The 25,617-nt window shown below is 42.4% G+C and overlaps 1 protein-coding gene across 1 annotated transcript in view; it reads right to left on the reverse strand.

The window, feature by feature from the left end:
- Positions 1-495: 495 nt before the first annotated feature.
- The window catches only part of LOC126092183 (sphingosine-1-phosphate phosphatase 2-like), a 28,554-nt gene continuing 3,432 nt past the window's right edge, over positions 496-25,617 (reverse strand). Inside the window, exon 5 of the mRNA XM_049907659.1 lies at positions 496-2,065. Coding sequence (XP_049763616.1) covers positions 1,648-2,065 — 418 coding nt within the window. The 3' untranslated portion in view covers positions 496-1,647. The remainder of the gene's footprint in view (positions 2,066-25,617) is intronic.

Consider the following 25,617-nt stretch of genomic DNA (forward strand, 5'->3'; position numbering starts at 1 on the left):
TTAATAGCACATCCAATCTTGGTTTTGCTTCTTCAGTCACAGAAGGAGAAACTGATGGTGTTTCTCGAAGAAAATAGTTTGAAGGGGAAGAAATGCAAAACAAAGAGAAATTGGGTTCTGAAGATATTGTGCAAGTACCTTCTCCCTGGCATAGGGACCAATCATTGGAAGAGGTAGTATATCATGTGGCAGTTGACCCAGATCAGATTGGTCACAAGGCAGATGTTTGTGAGTCAATTGGAAGTGACTTCACTGGGATGTCTTAATCATCTGTCTGTCTAACTAGGATAAACTGGTGGATAGTCTGGCCTGCTACCAAGTGAACCAAAACTACAAGAGAATACTATGTCTGAGGACAGTGCACAAGACATTCACAGAAATGATGGAACTGGAAAGACGTATGAAGTATTATCTGATAATGCTTTGTGTATGATAATAACAGCAACCGTCACTGGCTGTGTTTTGGAATTCCCGGTTATAGTTTCACATTAAAAAAAAAAAGCCATGGTACATTTCATTAAAGTAAAACATTTTTAAATTAGAAAAGCAGTTACTCTGTTTAAAAGCAGAAAATTCCCCACTGAAAGAAATGCAGAAGAAGAAGAATTCAGTTCTATACGGACATCCTCATTTGATCCTGATAAGTGGTCATGCTCCTGAAATCTGAATTGGAAGCATCGCAGGTCATACAAACTGAACTAGAGGAACAGGTGTCTTCTCTGGAGAATGATCTGTAATCTACGACAGAAGCTGGATTAACTGTAGAGGTTGCTGTCAAAAAGCAAAAGGCTGACAAAAAGAAACCATCCCCCACACTGTTCATGTTGGCACCTTCAATAAGATCACATTGCACCAATACTTACAAGGTAAAAAATAAATAACTTAGTCATTACAGCAAAATCTATACAACATATTTAAATGCATTAGCATCACAGTTTTAACAATCAGCTATAGCTCCTGAGGCAAGATTCTGACAAATTAATCTAAATACACCATCTGTGTCAAATGGTTGCAAATAATTACAAAAAACTGGACTACATATAAAGGAAAATCAGTGATTCATCATGTCATTATAGTCTATAACATTTAATATTTAACCTAGCTTTAATACTCATTGTTCATCGAATAAGATGTTAATATTCCTTCATACAGATTAGTACAAATAATCAACTTGTTACTTGTGAACTGAGGCAATTCTTGTTCTGTAAATACATGCTCCAAAAAAACAACAACAACATTACCACTGGCAGATAAATGCACCAATAAACAAGCAGTTGATTAAACAGCAGGCATACAGACAGTATGTTAACAGAAATTTGAATTTTTTGGAGCTTCATTATGTCTATAATTTAATGACTAGGATTACGGTTCCTAACTGCCAATAAAGACTAAAAAAAGGAAAGCCTTTCACAAACATTGTGAAGATCTAACTGTGCCAATCACAGAAAATTGTTTCTACAGTCTTCTATGCAAATTTTTGAGGCAAAAACAAGTATGATTAGTATTATTCAAAGAGAATCTGAGGATTATAAATATAACTGAATTTTATGTATCTTGTCACAGAAATGATAGAGACAACAAAACATTATCATATGCATAAAAGATTATTTTTGAGATCTGTGATGTACACAAAGGAACATGAAAAATCTATATTTCTGTATAAAATGTTGGCCTTTCTATTCCTATCAAGCGAAAAACATTTGGTAACAAATATGCTGTGTTAATTCCCATCAAAAAGTAAGTGATATATTTATAACTTATTTCGACAAAAATCTTCTGCTTGTTTTCAATGCTGTACTGCGATTCTCTGATTTCTTTAGAACTGAGGCGAAGTAAGGCACAGACCGTGGCATATGAAGCAGATTTCCCCACAGCTCTTGTAGCTATCAAGCAACAAAACCCAATAGCAGTTCTCAGTGTTGCCAATCCCAACATCTCATATGAAGGCCAAATGATGGTGTATGGAGGTGACAAAGATGATTCATACAGATTGCCAAGCTGATAATTTAACCATGCTCCAATCAGAATTCCAGTAGAAACACTTACGACAATAGTTGTATCACCACTGGAAAAGAAAATGTCAACCAGTCAGTAATTATACATACTCTAAAAGATTTTAAAAGCAATTTACACACATTACCACAATCAAAACATTGTGTATTTAATTTTGTGCACAAAGGGAATTGAGAAAACAAAATAACAAAAACAACTTCTAGCGGGATGACATCAGAAGGCAAATAGATTAAACTTAAATGGTTAAACCTGGTCTGACAGACGCAGCAGCTATAGGAGCACAAATAAATAACACTAATATAGCGCACGCACTCACTCACTACAACCATCCAAAACACAAAGAATCTTTCAACCACTACGAAAGTAAGACATTATCAGACAGAGATATGCCCTCAAGCCTTACACATAGCAGAAGGCCTGAACCATGCAAAAGAAGGTCTACTTGAAAAAGGAATAGGGAGAGCATACCTTGTGTGATGTGAAAAGGTATTGAATAGTGTATTTAGTACACAAAACACGTTTCAGAATTTGATGTGAATGCTAGGCAGGAAGTTGCTTACTCGTTGGAGCATGTGATGAGAACTCTGAGGTGGAAAATGAGAGATGTGGGCGGATCCTCTCCCCCCACTGCTGAATGGCTGTACCAGTCCACTTACAAGAGATCATAGGTGCTGGGTAATGTACTCAAGCATCTTTAACAACATACTGTGACATATTTGTGAATTATTAGCCAAGACTACCAAAGACAGTGTTATTCTGCATTAATGCATATTTTTTCAAGTAGGGGGATTGACTTTCCAATACATCATGTAACTTTAAATCGGCATGTATTTTATTTTTTTATCAATTGTAAATGAACCTTCTAGGCTTTTATGTATGTAGGTTAGTTTGTATGGACGATTAGCAAATAGTGTGGAAGACATTTACTAGTATAGACAATATAACAAGATGTGTACATGTCTGCTTTCATACACTGAGTTTGGTCCTCGGGCTACTCAATTATGTCATCATTCAAAGCTAACTTTGCCTGTATTTATCCTGAGTATTACAATATTGCATCTGATTGGAACTTGAGTTGTGGGCAGGTTTATGATTAACTCTGTTTTGGGTACCCCTGATCATTGCGATTTTTGTGTGTGTGTGTGTGTGTGTGTGTGTGTGTGTGTGTGTGTGTGTGTGTGTGGGTGTGTGTGTGTGTGTGTGTACACACTCTAGTATAGTAGAGCTTACAACCATTGATTGAGGCTACATACATCACATAATTGAACTTACTGATTGATTATGAGCTTTATTCAGTTTGTTGTGTCGAAACATGTTTTACTGGTTTGTACCCGGTGTAGTTTGGATTCATGGGTTGATCCCCAAACTTAGGCCCTAATATTTTTTCATTATTTTGTCCTTTAATGAATCAACATATCCTTAAATACTATGGTTTATGTGTCCGATTGATTCCTACACAAGACTGTGGGTATATTCTTCTGCTCTGTACCCATCGTCATGAGTTTTCGAGTCTGCTCACTCGTCATACACTTAGGCTCTGAAATTTCTCTCTTCTCTTTTGAAGATTTTGAACAAGTGATTTTATGTATGTAAACTTGCAAATTGTAATTCTAGTAATTCACATTATCTCTGTATTTATTTCTATAGTTTTGTGTTGCAATGTTGTAGTTTTGACCTTGTGTTATGTCTTTTGACAGTATGTTCCACAGATCCAGATCTGAAAATCTGAATGCCATATCCTGATATATGTATAGATTATGACTTGACTAGATATTTTTCTTGTGTTTTCCATAATATATTATGTATTGGATACTTCTATACATCTATAATCTACCTTTTGGCATCAATTTGTACACCGTTTGACAAACTTTATAGTCTCACAAAATATTGTAAACACACTGTTTTCAAATTTTGTGAGGGGGATATTGTAATGGGACACCCTCCTCTGACATTACCTTTCCTTATAGAAATAGCTGATCCCAAAAAACGTTTTGAATCTCACATACATTACAATTATCTCAGCTGTTTCACTAAAAGACTTTCATTTGATTTTGTACACAGTGTATTATATTTCACACTGAAATGTATAAAAAGATATTAATGTGTTACTATCAATAAAGGTGGTTGTAGGTTGCGTTCCAAAAACGAACAGCATATAGACAGAAGTGATGACACTTTCTGCAGGACCCGACCATCATTTTGCAGGACAATGCTCAAGCATGTACAGTGTAACCTGTTACTGATTTGTTTGATTGATGGGGCTGCTAAGTGCTGTACCACCTACTGCACTCCTCTGACTTAAGTCCTCATAAGTTCAACTAGATTTCTAAATGGAAGGAAAAACTTCACAGCATTTGCTTCAGAACTGCTACAAATTCGTCGGGCAATAGACCATGCCGCTCGAACTATCAACACAACAGGCACTGCTAAGAACATCCTACGACTTTCACATCACTGGCAATGGATTATACACAATGATGGTGACTACTTTGAAGGTCAGTAAAACTTTGAAACATGTATCTACTTTGTATGAGCTGTAAATAAATAGTTGCCACTATTAAATTTCCAACCCTCGTATATGCTCTTAGCTGTTAATTTTTCCATGTAAGCTTTTTATTCTATGTTATCTGTTCATTCTGAATATTGTGTGCACATATTTTTTACAATAAAATGGTTGTTACATTTTTCTTCAAACTTTTATCGCTTTCTTCAATTGCTTTACTGAGTATCGAAGCAAAAAAACACAGGTTACGGGCCCAGCATACACAGTAAATGCAGTTTGATAAAATCACAAAACAAAATGAAGATCAGTGATCTATTTGAAACTGGAATTATGGGACTGAATTCATTACAGTTTACAAAGAAACTGAAAGGAAGAGAGAATTACAATACATGGCAAACTGCTATCAAATCATATCTTCAGCATGTGAAGCTATGGGACCACATCTCAGGTGAAATAAAGGGCGAGTCAAAAGTGTGTGATATTAGAGTGGAAATAATATAAGTTGAGTCAGCAATTTACATGCACCTGCAGAACACAACAACAGCATAAGGGGAAAATTAAAACAGGTACATAAAGATTCTGTACTTTACTTAAGAACTGGTTTGCTGGATGCACTCCTTAAAACTTTAATGAAGAATTGCAAATTAGTAGAACAATATGCATCCAAAATAATTTTCATTTCCAATAAGTTAAATACTTTGAATTTCAAAGTGAAAGATCAGTGGGTAGGGTGCATTCTACTGAATGGATTACTGGATCACTACAAATCAATGATTATGTGCTTCAAGAATTCCAATATGCCAATAACTGGAGACTATTAAACACAAATGCTTCAAGAAGTGAAGGATGAAAAGCATTACCACTTCATGAATAGTGACACAGCACAGAAAATTTGTGATAAATGAGGCTGTCATATTTACAATACGAAAAAGAATCTATTTGCAAAAGCACACTTGATAATGGCATCTATGAAATGGACCAACCAGATAATTGTTTCATTAAAGCCAATTCAGTACCACTATTAAATGAGGCAAACTTATGGCACAGGACTGACTGGTTGATTAATTGAGAGGGGTTATGGGACCAAACGGTGAGGTCATCAGTCCCGCAGTTCTGAAATTAGTCACAGAAGAAAGACAGTCCGCTAAAAGTGGACAGATCCAATCAGAGGAGTCACATTATATAATAATAAACATTAAACACACACAGTAAAAGGCATAAAAAGTAAGACCAAATCTAAAAACTGGAAAAGTGGGGGTGGTTATGGGGTTACAGACCAAGAAGACTGGAAAAGAAGTTCCAACCACAACCAACCTGCCCCTGCTCCACGACTGAAGTAGAACTTTATATCTGGAAATATAAACCACTTGACAGATGAAACTGAGAGCCAGTTCAAGCATCCATGGATCGTCTGCTAACATTAAATTTAAGGAATCAGGAAGACTATACTTAACACAGAGGGCCGAAAGAAAGGGACGTTTCACCAGTATGTGGGATAATGTCAGTCCGGCTCAAAAACCACATTGTGAGGATGGGTCATTACATAGGAGGAAACAATGGGTGAGTCAGGTATGATTAATGCTTAAACGGCATAAAACAGTGGACTCTTTCCGAGAGGAGCGAAAGGAAGAGTGCCAAACTGCAGTTGACTCCTTGATTGTGCGGAGTTAATACTATGAGCACTAGAGCTCCAGATGGCATCCACTTTTAGGTAAAGTGAGATTTGACACAGATCCGCATATCCCAGCTGGAATCATGAAAGGAAATTAGGGGTAAGTATCTGCATCTCTAGTCAAACTCTCAGCCAGTTCACTCCCTGGGATGTCCACACGATTGGGCCCAGAGAAAGACAACTGAACAGGCGGCACATTCAAAGGCAGAGAGGTGGTCACGGATAGCAGAGACCAAAGGGTGGTGAGAGTAGCACCGGTCGACAGCCTGTAGGCTGCTCATTGAGCCCGAACAAATCAAAATAATGTGGAGGGAAGCCTGAGAAACAAAAAGGAGGGCCCTGTGAATGGCTAGAAGCTCTGTCGTGAACACACTACATGATCCTGGCAATAAATGATGTTCGAAACCACTAGGAGACATGAAAGCATATCCCACCTTATCGATTGTCTTAGAACCGTCAGTGTAAAAGATGGTGGCACCCTGGAACTCTTCAAGGATGGCACATACAAGACACCAGAAAACCATAGGAGTGACAGATCTTAGGACCCTGGAATATGATAGGTCCTTATCTGTGGTCTAGGCACCATCCAAGGGACGTATGGAAAGAAAGACAGTGGAGATGGCAATCCCACCCGTGGGTGGGTGTTAGGAGGGAGACATACCTCGTTGGCAAAGAGCACAGGGTACACAAGATGGTCAGGGAATTGGTGTATAGCGACTGCATAAGAAATAAGGAGTTGGCTCTGTCAGTGTGGCACAGGAGATTAGGACATATAAACTCCGACAGAATGTAAGCTTTGCAGAAAGGTATGGCCGGTGGCATTAATTAAAAGGGAACAACTGACTCTGTGAGTTATGCGCTTCAAAGGGAAACAGACAACTTTACCCTTACAAAATTCTGAGTTAAGAGCACAAGGTATCCCTGAATTAATACATTCAGACTTGTGTGGACCGATGGAAACAAGATCATTTGGAGGTGCCAGGTATTTTGTAAGTCTAATAGATCATTTCTAAGGAAGATATTGAAGATATTTTTGTACACACTACAAGACAAAAAACAAGTATCTTAAGTCATCAGAAATTTTAGGAAGCTAATGGATAAACAAGCTGGTTGCAACATTCATATCTTGCACACAGACAATGGGAGGGAATACATGAATCAAGAACTAGTAAACTTCTTACAGAACGAAGGAGTAATTCGTCAAACACTGGTAACACACACACCAGAACAAAAGAGAGTAGCAGAAAGGTATAACAGAACAAAACCAGATGCTTACCATTTGATGAGATCGACAGGAAGTGCAAAATGGCTAAGCAGGGATGGCTAGAGGACAAATGTAAGGATGTAGAGGCTTATCTCACTAGGGATAAGATAGATACTGCCTACAGGAAAATTAGAGAGACCTTTGCAGAGAGGAGAACCACTTGTATGAATATCAAGAGCTCAGATGGAAACCCAGTTCTAAGCAAAGAAGGGAAAGCAGAAAGGTGGAAGGAGTATACAGAGGGTCTATAAAAGGGCGATGTACTTGAGGACAATATTATGGAAATGGAAGAGGATGTTGATGAAGATGAAATGGAAGATATGATACTGCGTGAAGAGTTTGACAGAGCACTGAAATACCTGAGTCAAAACAAGGCCCCGGGAGTAGACAACATTCCATTAGAACTACTGACGGCCTTGGGAGAACCAGTCCTGACAAAACTCCACCATCTGGTGAGCAAGATGTATGAGACAGGCGAAATACCCTCAGACTTCAAGAAGAATATAATAATTTCAATCCCAAAGAAAGCAGGTGTTGACAGATGTGAAAATTACTGAACTATCAGTTTAATAAGTCACAGCTGCAAAATACTAACGCGAATTCTTTACAGACGAATGGAAAAACTGCTAGAAGCCAACCTCAGGAAAGATCAGTTTGGATTCCGTAGAAATATCAGAACACGTGAGGCAATACTCACCTTACGACTCACCTTAGAAGAAAGGTTCCTAGCATTTGTAGACTTAGAGTAAGCTTTTGACAATGTTGACTGGAATACTCTTTCAAATTCTAAAGGTGGCAGGGGTAAAATACAGGGAGTGAAAGGCTATTTACAATTTGTACACAAACCAAATGGCAGTTATAAGAGTTGAGGGGCATGAAAGGGAAGCAGTGGTTGGGAAGGGAGTGAGACAGGGTTGTAGCCTCTCTCCGATATTATTCAATCTGTATATTGAGCAAGCAGTAAAGGAAACAAAAGAAAAATTCGGAGTAGGTATTAAAATCCATGGAGAAGAAATAAAAACCTTGAGGTTCACCGATGACATAGTAATTCTGTCAGAGACAGCAAAGGACTTGGAAGAGCAGTTGAACGGAATGGACAGTGTCTTGAAAGGAGGTTATAAAATGAACATTAACAAAAGCAAAACGAGGATAATGGAATGTAGACAAATTCAATCGGGTGATGCTGAGGGTATTAGATTAGGAAATGAGACACTTAAAGTAGTAAAGGAGTTTTGCTATTTGGGGAGCAAAATAACTGATGATGGTCGAAGTAGAGAGAATATAAAATGTAGACTGGCAATGGCAAGGAAAGCGTTTCTGAAGAAAAATTTGTTAACATCGAGTATAGATTTAAATGTCAGGAAGTCTTTTCTGAAAGTATTTGTATGGAGTGTAGCCATGTATGGAAGTGAAACATGGACGATAAATAGTTTGGACGAGAAGAGAAGCTTTTGAAATGTGATGCTACAGAAGAATGCTGAAGATTAGATGGGTAGATCACATAACTAATGAGGAGGTATTGAATAGAATTGGGGAGAAGAGGAGTTTGTGGCACAATTTGACAAGAAGAAGGGACTGGTTGGTAGGACATGTTCTGAGGCACCAAGGGCTCACAAATTTAGCATTGGAGGGCAGTGTGGAGGGTAAAAATCGTTGAGGCAGACCAAGAGATGAATACACTAAACAGATACAGAATGATGTAGGTTGCAGTAGGTACTGGGAGATGAAGAAGCTTGCACAGGATAGAGTAGCGTGGAGAGCTGCATCAAACCAGTCTCTGGACTGAAGACAACAACAACAACAACAACAACAACAACAACAACAACAATTATTTGATGCACATTTCCCACAAGAATATAAGAATATTTGGCAGTAAGACCTTCATTCATGTACCTAAAGCAAGCAGATGTAAATGGGATAAGACGAGCACTGACTGCATATTTGTAGGATATTGTGAACAGAGCAAAGCGTGTCATTTCTTTGAACCCAATCAACAAAAATTAATAAAAGTGAGAGATGTGATATTTAAAGAAAATACTGTTCAGAAGATTTATGATAAAACAGTGTTTAGAAAGTTTCAGGAGCCAATGATTATTCCCACATTTAAGCACGATGAAACAAACAGTTAAATCTGAGCCTATTTCAATGAGGATAAAGATGACTCAAGATGTATTTTACCTGCTCAAAGCAGCTCAGAGGATTCAAATTGATCAGATGCAAATAAAAACTCTGATTCCTCACAGCAAAGCCAAATGCTCAGAAGATGATCAAGAATTCAGAACTCAATAAAAGTGAATGGATACTTGACCTACTACTCTACAGAGAGAATTCAGGTCCACTGTCACTAGAACATGCTTTACAAAGCGTTGAATCACACCAACGGGTTTAAGCTATTAAAGAAAAGTTGCAGTTGTATGCTCAAAAACAGACCTTCAGATATAAATCCAATAATTACAAACTGGATTTTTAAGACTAAAAAGAATCTCAAAGGACACATTTTTAGATACAAAGCATGGCTAGTAGTTATAGGATGTGCTCAGACAAAGGGTGTAAACTATGAAGAGACTTGTGCCCCAGTGATCTATTATAATCCATTAAGATATCCGTTTGGTTTAGCTATTAAACATGACCTAGACATAGATCACTTAGACATTGTCACAGCATTCCTGCAGGGTGACTCGAAAGAGTAAATTTATGTAAAGATCCCAGAGACTGCTTTTAACGTTGCTTAATTGTTAAGGACAAATGCATCATAAGATTTCAAAAAACAGTTTATGGATTAAAACACAATAGTCACAACTGGAATATTAAGCTAAATAAAGCACTCAAATTGTAACTTTACAAGTACAGCAGATCCATGTGCTTATCAGGAAAATAATGGAAACAACATACTGATTGTTACAACTTATGGTGATGACCTGTCAATTTTTGGTAATACCCAATAACAAAAGGAAAGCTTCAAAAAGAAACTAAGAACAAGCGAAGTGACAAATTGCTTGGGCATAATAACAAGAGATCTTAAACAGGGACTATATGGATGGATCTACCTCATTATGTCACACGATATGAACCCACAGGGGGTGGGGGTGGGGGGGGGGGGGGTGGGAGGGAGGGCCATGAGAAATGTTCCCTACAGTGAGGCTATAGGCGGTATGATGTATGCACAGCTGGGAACCAGACTATCCTGAATACACAATTGCAGTTTTAAGTAATTTCAACAATGAGCCAGGCACGTCTTATTGGGAGGCAGTTAAAAAACTCATGAATTAGGCAATTAAAAAACTCAGGAAGACACTCACTGATTTTCTGTTTAAATCATAAGGAGCTGTTATTTCCTGGAGCAGCAAGAAACAACCCAATAGCTAGTAAAGCTGAATACATGGCCCTGGTGTCAGCTTGTCAAAAGGCACTCTCCCCCTGCCCTGAAATTGATCCACAGACTTTATTGTGATAATAAAGGTGCTGTTGAATTATCTAAAACAACGGGCTACAGTGGAGGAAAAAACATATTGACATCATAAATAATTTTGTTAGAGAAAAGATAGACTCAGCTGAAGACGCAATGGAACAAATCCCAAAGGAGAAAATACTCGCTGGTATGTTAACTAAGTCACTCGTAAGAACAAGACAACATCAAATGATTACGGAATGTGGACTAATACTACAATTTCTTTTCCCCCCACTGATTCTGGTGGGAATGTTCGAAATGAGGATCTATGCCTCTGCTGTTATATATGGTCTCTGCCGTTAATTTTTCCACAGATGCTTTTTATTCTTGTTTATATGTTTGTACTGAATGTTGTATGCATGGTTTTTTATAATAAAATGCTTCTTATGTCTTTCTTCAAACTGTGATATCTATGATCACTTTACTGAATATCAAGGCAAAAAACACAACATATTGAGAAACAAAGAAAACACAATAGCAAGACACTCAAAAGAAGCTATGAAACCATCTGGCTCTCATACTTCTGAGCCCCTAAATTAATTAACTGAAAGAAACTTCACTAATGCCGGAGGCATGCACAACTTGCTGCCTCTTAAAAACTAAGCAGCATGACCATATGAAAATTGGATGTGACATCAATATGGAACAATGTGGCAACATCTTTCAATTAAAATTTTTGATCACCTCAAGTTTTCTAGGCAGTGCAGGTGTCATAATTCTACAGTAGAACCACATCTTTTTTATAACTTCAGGTTGGAGCAGCCTGTACTATTTGCTGTATGGTTCTATTCTAAATAATCACAAAAAAAATTTGAAAGGACTTAAAATACTTTACAGGTATATGGTTAATATTTAATTTTTTTCTTAGTGGGTGAATACTGATGTCTCCATTCAAGATTTGGCATTTGGGTTCAGTGTACATTGACGACCAAGTCTCATTGTATGTTATAACAGGTCTAAAAAGGGATTACCTTCCATTAAAAACCACTGTCCAAGTACAAAACAAATGCAAATACTGAGGTATTTGTTAACTTTGTTCAACTGTCTTAGAACCCATCTAACATTTTTCATAAGTGACTGCCCATTCCACCACTACAATTACATAAATCTGTAAGTATCAGAATTTTTGTATGTCCACTGTACTAATAAGGCAATGCGTGGGATTTGGTTGCACAGAAATCCTGACTTCAACTAGTCACCCTGTGCTCTGAATATCACACAAATACACACTTGCCCAGTTTAAACTGTTCAGTCCACTTACAAACGTTTCTGAGGTCACCATACTGTTTCAACATCCATAGATAACCTGACACCACTGGAAATGCCTATACAACTGGATTTATTCTGATTGATCGAGGAGGGGTCACGGATCTAAATGGCAAGGTCATCGGTCCTGCGATTAAAAAATTACTTGCATAAGATAGACATGTCTGCAAACAGAGGGCAGATCCAGTCACAAAGGTCAATCTCTAAATCGAGGAAGCTAAAAACACTAACAGTAGAAGGCATAAAAGGGTAGGTCAAATCTAAAAACTGGAAAACAGAAGGATAAATGAGCAGTCTTTGCAAGGGGGAGTGTCATGGGTCCTACACCCAGAAAACTGGAACAGAAGCCCCAACCATAACCATCCTGCTCTGCTCCAGGAGTAACGCAAAACCTTTTAACTGAAAATAAAAACCACTTTCACATAGGAAACTGAAGAGCAGTTCAACCATCTGTGAATTGTCTGCTAATATTAAAGACAAGAAATCTGGAATGCTGTACTTAGTACGAAGTGCCAAAAGAAGGGGACATTTCACCAATATATGGGATACCGTGAGTCTGACTCCACAGTCACATTGTGAGTGTGGCTTGTTACACAAGAGAAAACAATGAGTGCATCCATATGACTGATGCATAGATGGCATAAGACAGTGAGCTCCTTCTGAGATGAGTGGAAGGATGAGTGCCAACCTGCAGTAGTCACCTCAATTGTGCGGAGTTTACTACTAAGAGCAGTAGCACACCAGATGTCATTCCACTTTTGTGCAAAGTGAGATTTAATTTGTATCCCTATATGTGCACCTGGAATCATGAAAGGAAATGGGGCACAAGTTTCTGCACCTCTAGCCAAATGGTCAGCCACTTCATTCCCTGGGATGCCCACATGACTTGAGACCCAGAGAAAGACAACTGAGCAGGCGGCACAGCTAAGGGCAGAGAGGTCACGGATAGCACAGACCAAAGGGTGACGCGAGCAGCATTGGTCTATAACCTGCAGGCTGCTCACAGAGTTGGTACATATTAAAACACTGTGAAGGGAGGGCTGAGCAACAAAATTGAGGCTTCTGTTAGTGGCTAGCAACTCTGCTGTGAACACACTACACGACCCTGGCTGTAATTGGTGTTCCATGCCAGCAGGAGATGTAACAGCATATCCTGTCTTTCCTATAGTTTAGCACCATCAGTGTAGAAGATGGTACCACCCTGGAACTCTTCGAGGACGGAATATACAAGGCACTTAAATATCATAGGGGTAACAGCGACATTAGAATACTGGAATAGGTTGGTCCTAATCTAGGCAACATCCATGGGTGGGAGGAAATATATGGAGCACATTCCAGCAACTGGAAATGGAGATCCCGACAGAGGGAAGTGAGACGCATTCCAACCAGCAATCCTACCCATGGGCAGGTATCAGGAAGGAGACATCCCTTGTTTGCAAAGAGGAAGGGGTACAAGGGATGGTCAGGAAATCAAATGGCAATCGTCTAAGAGACCAAGAGACAGAGAGCATTAATTAGGGTGTACTGGGGGTTTCAGGGAGAAAACTGGAAGCCATGGGAAATTGCCCACACAGAGGGCTGCCAGATGGTGCCTTGGAGCTGGCGTTCAGCAGATGCCACCAAGTGAGAGCTGCACCAGATGCAAAAATCTGTCATCATACAATGCTGGGGTAATCAGAGGTCCAACAGAAGTTACAAGCTCACTGATGGTGAAAGTGCCACTTAATACAGAATCCTGTGGGATACTGTTTTCCTGGAAGTGAAGTGCCAACTCTAACCTGGAAGATTAAAAATGTGAAGGGAGCCATGAAAGGCCCAGTCATGGATGGTAACAAAAATGTGATGGCACCAAGCCATGTCATATACCTTAGGTAGGTCAAAGAAGACTGGGACAAGGTATCAGAGTTTACAAAGGCCCATCAGATTTCTGTTTCCAAAGTAAGAAAATGGTCCATTGTAGATTGTCCTTCCTGGAAGCCACACTGATATGGAGACAACAGGCCCCGAGATTCAAGTACCCAACATAATGAGAAGCTAACCATCTTCTCACGCAGTTTACAAAGTAAGTCGGTGAGGCTAATCAGTCAGTAGCTGTCAAGAGATGTTGCTCTGTATCCCTATGCTGTCTCACCATTACGAGGGGAAGACACCCAATGAGCCAAATGCGGTTGAAGACCCTAAGTAAATGTTGCCTCTGGGTAACATCCAAGTGTTGGATCATCTGGTTGTGGATGGAATCTGAGCCTGGGGCTGAGTCATGTGAAGAGGTAAAAGCCTGCAAGAATTCCCATTCAGTGGAGGGTTCATTGTAGGCTTCAGCTTGGTGAGGACTGAAAGATAGGGGAGTTTCAACTCGTCGATGCTGCCGGAGAAAGGTAGCAGAACAGGAGGGGACACCAATGCTGCTGCCAAGCGTTCAGTAAGGACTAATGGATCAGTACAAAGAGCATGCTGTACGAGAAGACCCTGGACAGTTAATTGTCGCTGGCAGGCCAGATGGCTACAGAGTCTGGATGAAACCTATGATGAAGTGGCATACGTCCCCAGGGAGGAAACGTAGCACTCCCAATATTCCTTTTTACTCTGCTCAATAAGGTAGCGAGACTTAGCATGGAGATGCTTAAAAGTGATAAGATTAGTCTGTGAAAGATGTCATTTAAATTGTTGTGTCTGTCAGCGGTTCTGGATAGTGACTGCTATGTCCTCAGTCCACCATGGTTTCGGTCGACAATGAGGGGGACCTGTGGATAGGGTGACAGCAGTGCCAGCAGCGTGAAGAATAGTGTCAGATACATCTTGCACAACCGCATCAATGCAATCCAAGGGAGGTACAGAAGTGCACAGCAGACGCATATAAAGGAACTGGCTCTGCGGAATGCCCAATGTGGGTACTTCCAGGGCGGTACAAAGGGGGATGCAGTCACTAATAACATTGATGCAAACCAAAGTGCAGACACCTCCAGATGCTATCCCAGGGACCGGAACAGTCCATCTCCCCACCCTCCCGTGGAGAGGGCAGATAGCAGATGGCAGAGTCGTATGAAGCACCAGTCAATGATCCTTTACCACTTGAAAAGACAGCCATTTGAGAATGGCCAGATTCTTGCAGCTTGATATGCATCATGCACCAAGCATCCACCCTGATACCACCCTCTCCAATCAGGGGCTCTCCCCATGGGAGCCATCCAGCCACAGCGAGGGCCATCTGGCATGGCAGCAATTGCCGGGACTCCCAATGCTCCAGAATGGTCTACATGGGGAGGTGCAACAAATCAGGTATCTTGTGTGATCCCTGTGTTGTCATGGAACTCAGCCAGATGGGTACATATCAGCCACACCCCATGGACTGGCTACACATATTTGTGACCTAGTGAGACAGAAGGGGGCTACGGCTGGGAAGGAACAGGGGAAGGAAGGGGAAGGGGGGGGGGGAGGAATCCACTCCATAGACACCAGAGAGGGAGTTCTTCCTCAAACGGCTCACACTAAAGACAGAAAATTTAGAAGTGGAAGTTAGACCCCAAGGGGGAACCAGGCAGATAGCCAGGTTGCAGAAATCAGAACACCAAGAGAGGGGAAGGAGGGGGCAGGTGGGAAGGAGTGAGGATGGGAAGGCAGGGGCACAGTGAAGGAAATGGAGACCAGGAAGGAAGAATAGGCCACAACAGCTTGGGCCTCAGGTGCACCATGCATGAACTCACAAAAGAACTGCAAGCCCCCTGGGAGGAGGATTTATTCTGAGGGCATGATGTAACAGGTTCTCTCCTCAGCCTTTACTTTAAGCATTTGGTGGTTCCCTCAAGAGGAAGTTGACATCCATACTATGTGTATAACAGTTATCAGATCCCTCAGATAAAATCGAGGTTATATTGATTGTTAGTTATATGGATCTGAGAGATTTCTTGCTATTCTTTATACCATGAGTTGTCTTTGGACACAGAAGTGAGACTGTAATCAGGTGCAAAATGATTTCTTCTTTTTGTCTGCTTGACAAGGAAATGTTACTTTTGTTAACATTACATTCTACTCTCACTGACAGTTACATTCTAGTCATCTATGATTGTGTGCTCTGTAGCACAGATAAAAAATTGTTTGTCAAGGTATATGTTTTTGTGTTTTCAGTAACAGTCTATGGCTTAACGTTACACTGGTCTTCAGAACAGATAGCTTCATTGCTGAAACAAGTGACTTTCCAAAAGTGGGTTTCTCAGTGGTCTTCAATGACTTTTGCTCCTAGGGTGGAACATACTGTAACCACTCACTCATTTTTTTGTAAGTTAAATAAAGCTTAGGTTAGTTGGTTCTTTTGAGAAAATATTTGGAAATTTTCAATATAAATGTAATACAAAGGGGAAGAAAACAGGCAAAAACTGCAAAGTTTAGAAAGCTATAGCTTCCTATTTTAGATTCTTTCATGTATATACCATAAGCCAAGGAAAATCATTATACACTGTTTTGTCCGGTTCTGTTCAGTATTAGACCAACTCTAATCTGAATAAGCTCTGTAGGTGATTGCTTATGTAATTTGTAAGTAAAAAGAAGTGTTTAACAACATATACCAGATTCATTTAAACTGTGTGCCCGATCATTTATGAAAGTGAACTACACAGCTAAGACCAATATGGATAAGATTAGAATAATTACTGTACACACAGAGGCATTCAAACAAACATTCTTCTAGCGCTGCAGACATGAATGGAATGGGACGAAACCCTAATAACTGGTACATTGGGATATACCCTCCGCCACGCAGATGCAGATATAAGACGGAAACTTCATTTCACATAAGATAAAGTCTTCCCCTACAAACTGAAATTAAATAAAGAATACCAAGCAGTGCTTTGTAGACTGGATAGAGAAATATAGAACCAGTGATAGTTAAAAGAAAATAACATAGCATGAAGTTAAAGTGACTATTTTCAGCTTTACCTATAAGAGTTTTCAAACAGTTTTTACTATCTAACAGCGAATTGTTTGAGGGAATTGAAAGCAATGTATAGTTAAAATTGCTGGTTTCACATAACTGTTTACTAGCTGGGAAAATAATTAATATTTCCTTTACGAACTTTAAGATACCTATCGCTAAAAACGGAAAGGGAAAATAACTACCTTTATAAATCTTTCAAGTTAAGAAAACTGATACGACTCAATGTCGGCGAGAATACGTAACAGATACAGCTTGTTGCGTAATGTGTGGAATGTACCATTTATGCCTCACGTGCAATTAGCAATTATTACAAGCTATGAATAAGTACAAAGCTTGCCGTAGCTGGGTGGAGACCACGGTAAGAGCTCCTGAATCGAGTGGCTGATATTGGGGCAGATGCTCTGTGCATGAAGCATAACAAGCTCAAAAAATCTGGCTGTTCTCCTACAACTCTCTCTCCTACTGGTAACGGATCATTGACTGTTGATCCTTCAGCCTTCCCTTCCCAGGCTGAACCCTGGGAGGAGGGCCAGGCTCACTAGCTTGGGTGAAACACTTTCCCTGCTTCCTGGTCTGCATTAGGATGGACTGGGGACACATTCATACCCACAAAGCCTTTGTTTGCTGTGGATACAGTCTGTGCGCCCCAAAGTCGCCTGCTCTCTTTAGATTCTGGAGCTTGCAGAAGCCTGCTGTCCGTTTGTGCCCTGCCCTCCTCAGCCTATGAAAGAAGTAGAAGAAACGTAAATCCCAGGACAAGGCTCTCCTCAGTGCCACCAGAGATGCCATCTCTGCCTTCGCAATCTGAGTCTGACATCTTATTTATGGATGTCACCCCATCATCATTTGTGACAGATGGTGAACCAGTGTCATGATTGGCTGCAACCTGTGATTATTCAGTGGAACTGTAATGGATACTACTATCACCTCTTAGAGTTGCAATCCCTTATTGCCTTTACTCGGCAACTTCTCATTCTCCAAGAATCTCATTTTGCTGATGGCTCACTCAGTGACCCTTCTTGGGTGTCTTGCTTGTTGTCAGAACTGGGTCAGCCCTTTGAGAGCTTCTGGTGGTGTTTGCACATTACTCCATACGGATATTGTTAGTATAGGGATTCCACTTGGACTCTGCCGACACAGTCTGCAATCTCTGTCTCCCTCCTGGCAGGACATCTACATCAGCTGCCCTACCTGTCCTCCTCCAAAAGCTCCCCCCTCCTTTCCTCTCCCTTGGAGATTTTAATGCCCATCAACCTTTGTGGGGCAGTGCTTCTTCATCTAATTGGGGGGCTCCTCACTTGCCACTTTCTTGCGGACCACGACCTATGCCTTTCTAATGATGGTTTCCCTATTCATTTTACTGTTTCATAAGGCACTTTTCTGTCATTGATCTCTCACTCTTCCCCTCCCCTTCTTCCTTCCTTACCCTGGCTGCATGCGATGAATTAGTGACCACTATTCGTTGACCCTCGAGTTCCCTTCATGCTTCCTTTTGACCATGTTACCCCACTGGGCCATCCATCATGCTCATTGACCTCCATATACCTTCCACCTTCTTTGGCAGGTTGTATTGATGAAGTTATCCGTGATGTGTCCAGTAAGATAATTCACAATGCTGGCATTGCCATTCCCCACTTCACAGGCCCAGTTCACCATCTGCCACTTCCTTGGTGGAGCATGCCATTGCCACCGTTACCCATGATCGTCACACCTTACAACATCGTAACTGGCACCCGTCCTACACCAGTCTTATTACCTTTAAACACCTTTGCACCAAAGCCCATTACTTAATAAAATAGAGCAAACAGGTGTATTGGGAACTCTTTGTCTCCTCTGTAGGTTCTTCTGTCCCTTTGTCACAGATGCAGGCTACACTCCATACCCTCCAAGGCTGTCAGCAGCAGTCTTCCATTCTGCCCTTCCAGATGGCCAGATCCATCAGTTCTTGTGGAACACCACGCAACGTATTTTACAAAAGCATCGGTGTAACCCTCTTACTCATCTGCCTTCCACTTCCTCTGGAAACAATGGGCTGAAGCTTCCCACTTATGTTTTACCCCTTGTGAGGTGAAATCCTACAATGAGCTTTTTACTGAATGGGAGCTTCTTCTGGCCATCTTTTCTTCCCGTGATTCACCTCCTGGCCCCAATTCCGCCCATAACCGATTGCTTCAACACTTCAGTTGCCCATAACACCACTATCTCCTCCAGGTGTTAACTGATTTGGCTCCAAGGTATTTGAGTCCTTGAATCTCAGGACCTTTTGTCTCATTACCAGTACGGCTTACCGGACAGGTGGTCTCCAACTGATCATTTTTCAGCCTTTATGTGATGGTCCCCTGTAGGGTTTGACCTCCATTCTTCAAAATGTTCCTGAAGGGCGAGCTAATTGGGGAAGGGCACCTTACAAGGTGCATCGTGTCCTTCGTGCATTGAGATCTTTAGCCCACTTTCTCGTCATCGCATTGCAGTCATGCCTATTCTCCATCTCTTTGGCGAGAACACTTTCCTGGGTGCATTTTCCACCATGCACTATGCAGTGTCGATTTCTGCATCGACGATGACCGTGGACTTCTTTGCACCTGATATCCAGCACGGTAGCCAGTCAGTTGTGGTGGGGCCGCCATGTACCCTGTTGGTTGTAGGCCTGTGACCACACAGGGATCACTCTGCTGATGCCTGCACCGTTAACTCTCCACGTATGCCAAGGGGTAGATGCCCATCACCCTGGGGCATCAGGACTCCTGGCAATGGCCATCCTGCCAGGTGGCCTTTGCAGCGGCTGGGTGGCACCCGTGAGGAGGGCCCCTAGTTGAAGCGGGTGGCATCAGGGCGGATGACACGCGATGAAGCGTAGTTCATCATCTCTCGCTATTGATGAAACACCAGCAGTCTCTAAGCGAACACGAGCTCAATTCAACGCACAGGAGTATGACCCCAAATCATTCCCGTCCCTGGCCACACCACAGGAGGAACGTCAGGCTAAGGATGGCAGCGGATCTTATTCGCTCTGGTACCTTGTATGTTCGAGAGCTGATGGGGAATCTTTCATGACGATGAAGCCTCAGTTTTTTGTTGAGCATTTAGAGGACAAGTTCGGGGAGGTGGAGGGCTTGTCCAAAATGAAATCTGGGTCAGTCTTTATAAAAACAGCGTCTTCCGCCCATTCACGGGCGTTACTCGCTTGTGACAAGCTGGGGAATGTTTCTGTAACGATCACGCCACAGAAGAGCTTAAATTTGGTCCAGGGTATCATATTTCAGAGAGACCATTTTTGCAGTCTGACGATGAGCTGCACGCCAATATAGAGCGGCGAGGTGTACATTTCATCCAGCATGTCCATGGGGTTCCGAAGGATAATCAGGTTGCCACCGGTGCGTTGATCTTGGCCTTTGAGGGTGATAAATTGCCCGAGAAGGTCAAGGTGATGGTCTACCAGTATGATGTAAAGCCCTATATCCCTCCCCCGACGCGGTGCTTTAAGTGCTGGAAGTTCGGCCATATGTCTTCCTGCTGTATTTCCAGCGTCACATGCCGAGATTGCGGACACCCATCACATCCCAATACTCCATGTTCCCCAACTCCCATCTGTGTCAACTGCAGAGAGCACCATTCGCCTTGCTCGCCTGACTGCAGGATTCTCCAGAAAAAAAGAAAAATCATGGCGTACAAGACCCTGGACCGACGGACCTACACTGAGGCTAAGAGAAAATTTGAACTCCTGCATCCTGTGCGTATGACATTGTCTTACACCGCCACTCCAACAGTTCTGGCATAATCAGCTCCGCCAACACAGGTCACCTCTCAGAGCTGGAAGACTACACCTGCCCCCTTGATGGCGGAACTGGGGAAGGGGGGGTCATTTCCCTCCCTGTTACTCCTGCACCATGTACTTCAGGAGCAACACACCCCAACCATTGGGGACATCCGTCCCCAATTCTAAGCCGGAGAAGTGTAAGTCTTCTTCGGCTACTCTCGCTAGGAAGGGGTCCCTTGGGTCACTCCCTTCCCAGGTTTCTTCTAGTGGGAAAGACGACCCCCTCCAGTGGCTGAAGAGCCCGAAAGCAGCTGGTTGTAGGGCTTCATGCTCATCCTCAGTCCCGGAGACTGAGCCAGTGAAGTCCTCCCAGCCAGGGAAACCCAAGAAGCAGCGAGAGAAATCCAAAAAGAAAACCCCTAAGACCAAGGAAATTGCAGTGGCACCCACGCCACCGCTACCTACAAGCTCTGCAGCTGAGGATGGGGTGGAGATTTTGGCGTCCACTGAGGACCTAGATCTCGCCAGACCCTCAGACACAATGGATATACACTGATCAGGCAATAAATCAGTGGCAGCAGGTGACTGAGGCGTAAACTGCCTCACAGAATGTTCCATGCCTTCCCAGTCTCACAATCATGTCATCCTCCAGTGGAACAGCGGTTGTTTTTTCCACCGCCTGGCTGAGCTATGGCATCTGTTAAGCTTTGTACCTGCTATCTGCATTGCCCTCCAGAAAAACTGGTTCCCAGCAAGGCGGACCCCTGCTCTCCGCAGCTATAAGGGATATCACAGGAACCGTAGCGACTATAATCGAGTGTCAGGTGGTGTTTGCGTTTATGTCCTAAACTCTGCCTGTAGTGAACGTGTGCCCCTTCAAACCCCTCTTGAAGTTGTGGCTGTCAGAATAAGGACGACGCAGGAAATAACTGTCTGCAGTGTATATCTTTCCTCAGATGGTGCAGTACCCCTGAATGTATTAGCTGCACTATTTGATCAACTCCCTAAACCTTTCCTACTTCTGAGAGATTTTAATGCCAATAACCCCTTGTGGGGTGGTACCACGCTTACTGGCCGAGGCAGAGATGTCAAAACTTTACTGTCGCAATTCGACATCTGCTTCTTAAATACTGGGGCTGCCACACATTTCAGTGTGGCTCATGGTAGTGACTCTGCCATTGATTTATCAATTTGCAACCCAGGACTTCTCCCATCTATCCACTGGAGGACACATGACAATCTGTGTGGTAGTGACCACTTCCCCCTCTTCCTGTCACTGCCCCAACATCAGGCACACTGACACCTACCCAGATGGGCTTTGAACAAGATGGAGTGGTAAACTTTCACCTCTACTGTCACCGCTGAATCTCTCCCACACGGTAACATTGATGTGATGGTTGAGCAAGTGACTAGCACAATCGCTTCTGTGGCAGGAAACGTGATCCTTCGCTCTTTAGGGTGCCCGAGGCTTAAGGCAGTCCCTTGGTGGTCGCTGGAAGTTGCTGAAGCAATTAAGGAGTGTCGGCCAGCTCTACAGCGACACCCTTCCCTGGAGCACCTCATAGCCTTTAAACGGCTCCGTGCCCGTGTTTGCTACCTTATCAAACAATGGAAGGAGGAGTGTTGGGAGAGATACGTCTCCACCATTGGGTGCCACACGTCACCTTCCCAAGTCTGGGCAAAGATCAAACGTCTTTTTGGGTACCAGGCCCCAACAGCCATCCCCGGTGTTACCATAAATGGCGAGTTATGTACCGACACAAATGCGATTGCTGAGCACTTTGCTGGAGACCCTGCGTCGGAGAATTACCCCCCAACTTTTCGCACACTCAAACGGCGGCTGGAATGGGTCCTCTCATTCACTACATGCTGCAGTGAATCCTATAACTCCCCATTTACAGAACTGGAGCTCCTCAGTGCCCTTGCACATTGCCCCGACACAGCTCCTGGGCCTGATCACATCCACAGCCAGATGATTAAACATTTCTCATCTGACTACAAGTGACATCATCTTGTCATCTTCAACCGGCTCTGGTGGGATGGTGTCTTTCCATCGCAATGGCGGGAGAGCACCATCATTCCGGTGCTCAAACCCGGTAAAAACCCGCTTGATGTGGATAGCTATTGGCCCATCAGCCTCACCAACATTCTTTGTAAGCTGCTGGAACGTATGGTATGTCGGCGGTTGGGTTGGGTCTTGGAGTCACGTGGCTCGCTGTCTCCATGTCAGGACGGCTTCCGCCCTCTACTACTGATAACCTTGTGTCCATCGAGTATGCCATCCAAACAGCCGTTTCCAGACAGCAACACCACCAGATTGCCGTTTTTTTTTGAGTTGCATAAAGCATACGACACGATTTGGTGACATCATATCTTTGCCACACTGTATGAGTGGGGTCTCTAGAGACCACTCCCCGTTTTTAGCCAAAACTTCCTGCCACCCTGTACTTGCTGTGTCCAAGTTGGTGACTCTCATAGTTCCATCCATATCCAGGAGAATGGACTCCTGCAGGGCTCTGTATTGAGTGTGTGTCTATTTTTAGTGGCCATTAACGGCCTAGCAGCAGCTGTCCGGCCCTCCGTTTCACCTTCTCTGTAAGCAGTCGACTTCTGCATTTCGTACTGCTGCTCCAGTACTGTTGTTGCTGAGCGGTGCCTCCAGGGAGCCATACACAAGGCGCAGTCGTGGTCTCTAACCCACGGCTTCCAGTTTTCAACCACAAAGACATGTGTCGTGCACTTCTGTCGGCAAGGGCCCAGTTACCACCGTTTCAAACAGATTGCAGAGCACGTCGGTGAGGCTAATCAGTCATCGGCTGTCTATGGACGCTGGGTTTCTGCATAGTTTAAAGACTGGAACAATGATACTATCTCACCATTGTGGATGAAAAATATCTAAGTCAAATACAGCTGACAACAATGATTCGGTGGAGTCTTCAAGTTGGTGTTCTTATGTGTGTGAAAGACAGGTGTGTAAGAAGAGGACACCAGTGCAGTTGCAAAATGGGTTGTAAGATGTTTGGCAAAAATTTACACGTCAGTAGATGTATCACCGTGAAAGAGGCAACATGGGACAATTAATCTTTAGAGACCCATCAGAATACAGAGCTTTGCCCATACCTGTGATGAAGAGAGATATGTTCCCAAGGAGAGGCATAGTGCTACCAGCCTTTCTTCTTACTGCAATTAATTTAATAATTAGCCTTAACACTAACGAACTTGAAGGTGATGATGATTGTCTGTAAAGAAGCCATTTAAGATGTTTCCAGGCCCTCCAATGATAACGAATAGCTGTTGCGATGGTTCTGGTCCTCTACAGAACCAGCTGGCTGCAGAATGGGCTCACGGAAATGAGGTGTGAGTGATCACAGAGATATCCCCACAATCTCATCAATGCAGTGTGACAGAGGAGACAAAGATGGAAGCAAAGGTACACAACTACCAGTTGGCTCTTCGAAGAGCCCAACATCGTACATTGTTTGTCAGTGGTCAAATTGAAGTGACCACTGGATAGTGGTGCCATAGTCTTATACTCTCACGTTTTTTAATATCTTTGTAGGTATTAAAACATTAGCATTCCGACCCAAAAATGACCACTGCTCACCAGGCGTGTTGATACTTCAATAGTAAAAATACGCATGATAATATGTCATACTGCCATACTGGTCAGTAGCAACATTAGTCACATCCTCTGCCAGACAACATATACAGACCGCTAGGGAAAAATTCTGTCTGTGGCTTGAAAACAAAAACACTATAGCTATTTTACTCTGACACATGGGAAGCAAGTCAAATATAAGTGCTGCACATACTTAGATCAGAATAAAAAGGTTGACCGCTAATTATTTAGAGGAAACCTACCGTACTCACAACCAGAGAATGTGGTTGGTTGAGCCTTCTGTTCACTGTTATCAGACTGCTAGAAATGCTGGTTACAACAGTCTGCTGTGGATGGTACTTGTGGCTGGTACCACAACTAATGTAATTTGTTTTCACTGTGTGCTTTATTCCTCTGTGCATCACATTTTATGAAACAGACTCTACAATGCAAGCAGCTAAAGTGTGTAAAACCGGACTAAGTTATTACTATCTTGCAAAGCGAACTCAATACCGCACATTAAAATGGAAACCTGTGAATGCATCCAGAACAAAAGATTTACACCCACTGCAAACCACTATAAAGTGCATGTAAGGGTTTCTTCCTGTTCCATTCACATATGGAGTGCAAATAGAATGACTGCTGAAACACCTCTGTGAACACAGCAATTAGTCTAATTTTGTCCTTGTGGTTGGGTTGCTTGGGGGGGGGGGAAAAGACCAAACAGCGAGGTTATTGGTCTCATCGGATTAGGGAAGGATGGGGAAGGAAGTCGGCTGTGCCCTTTTGATGGAACCGTCCTGACATTTGCCTGGAAAGATTTAGGGAAATAACAGAAAAACCTAAATCAGGATGGGCAGACGCGGGATTGAACCACTGTCCTCCTGAATGCGAGTCTAGTGTGCTAACCACTGCGCCACCACGCTTGGTGTCCTTGTGTTCCCTGAGGGAGTGATACACAGGGGATTCAGGTTTTTCAGGATTTCTGTGATGGTCCCTTATGAGTCAAACCAAGCAGCAACTATTCATCCTGTCCTTTTTGTGTTTTCAATGTATTATCTAATTCCTGTCTAGTATACATCTGACAAACCAGAGAACTAGTCTACAACAGTTGACCAATGGTCTGTAAGGAGTCAATATTGGCTTACTGTATTTCCATTACCAATGAA

This window comes from Schistocerca cancellata, chromosome 7 (assembly GCF_023864275.1).
Source record: "Schistocerca cancellata isolate TAMUIC-IGC-003103 chromosome 7, iqSchCanc2.1, whole genome shotgun sequence".
NCBI lineage: Eukaryota > Metazoa > Arthropoda > Insecta > Orthoptera > Acrididae > Schistocerca > Schistocerca cancellata.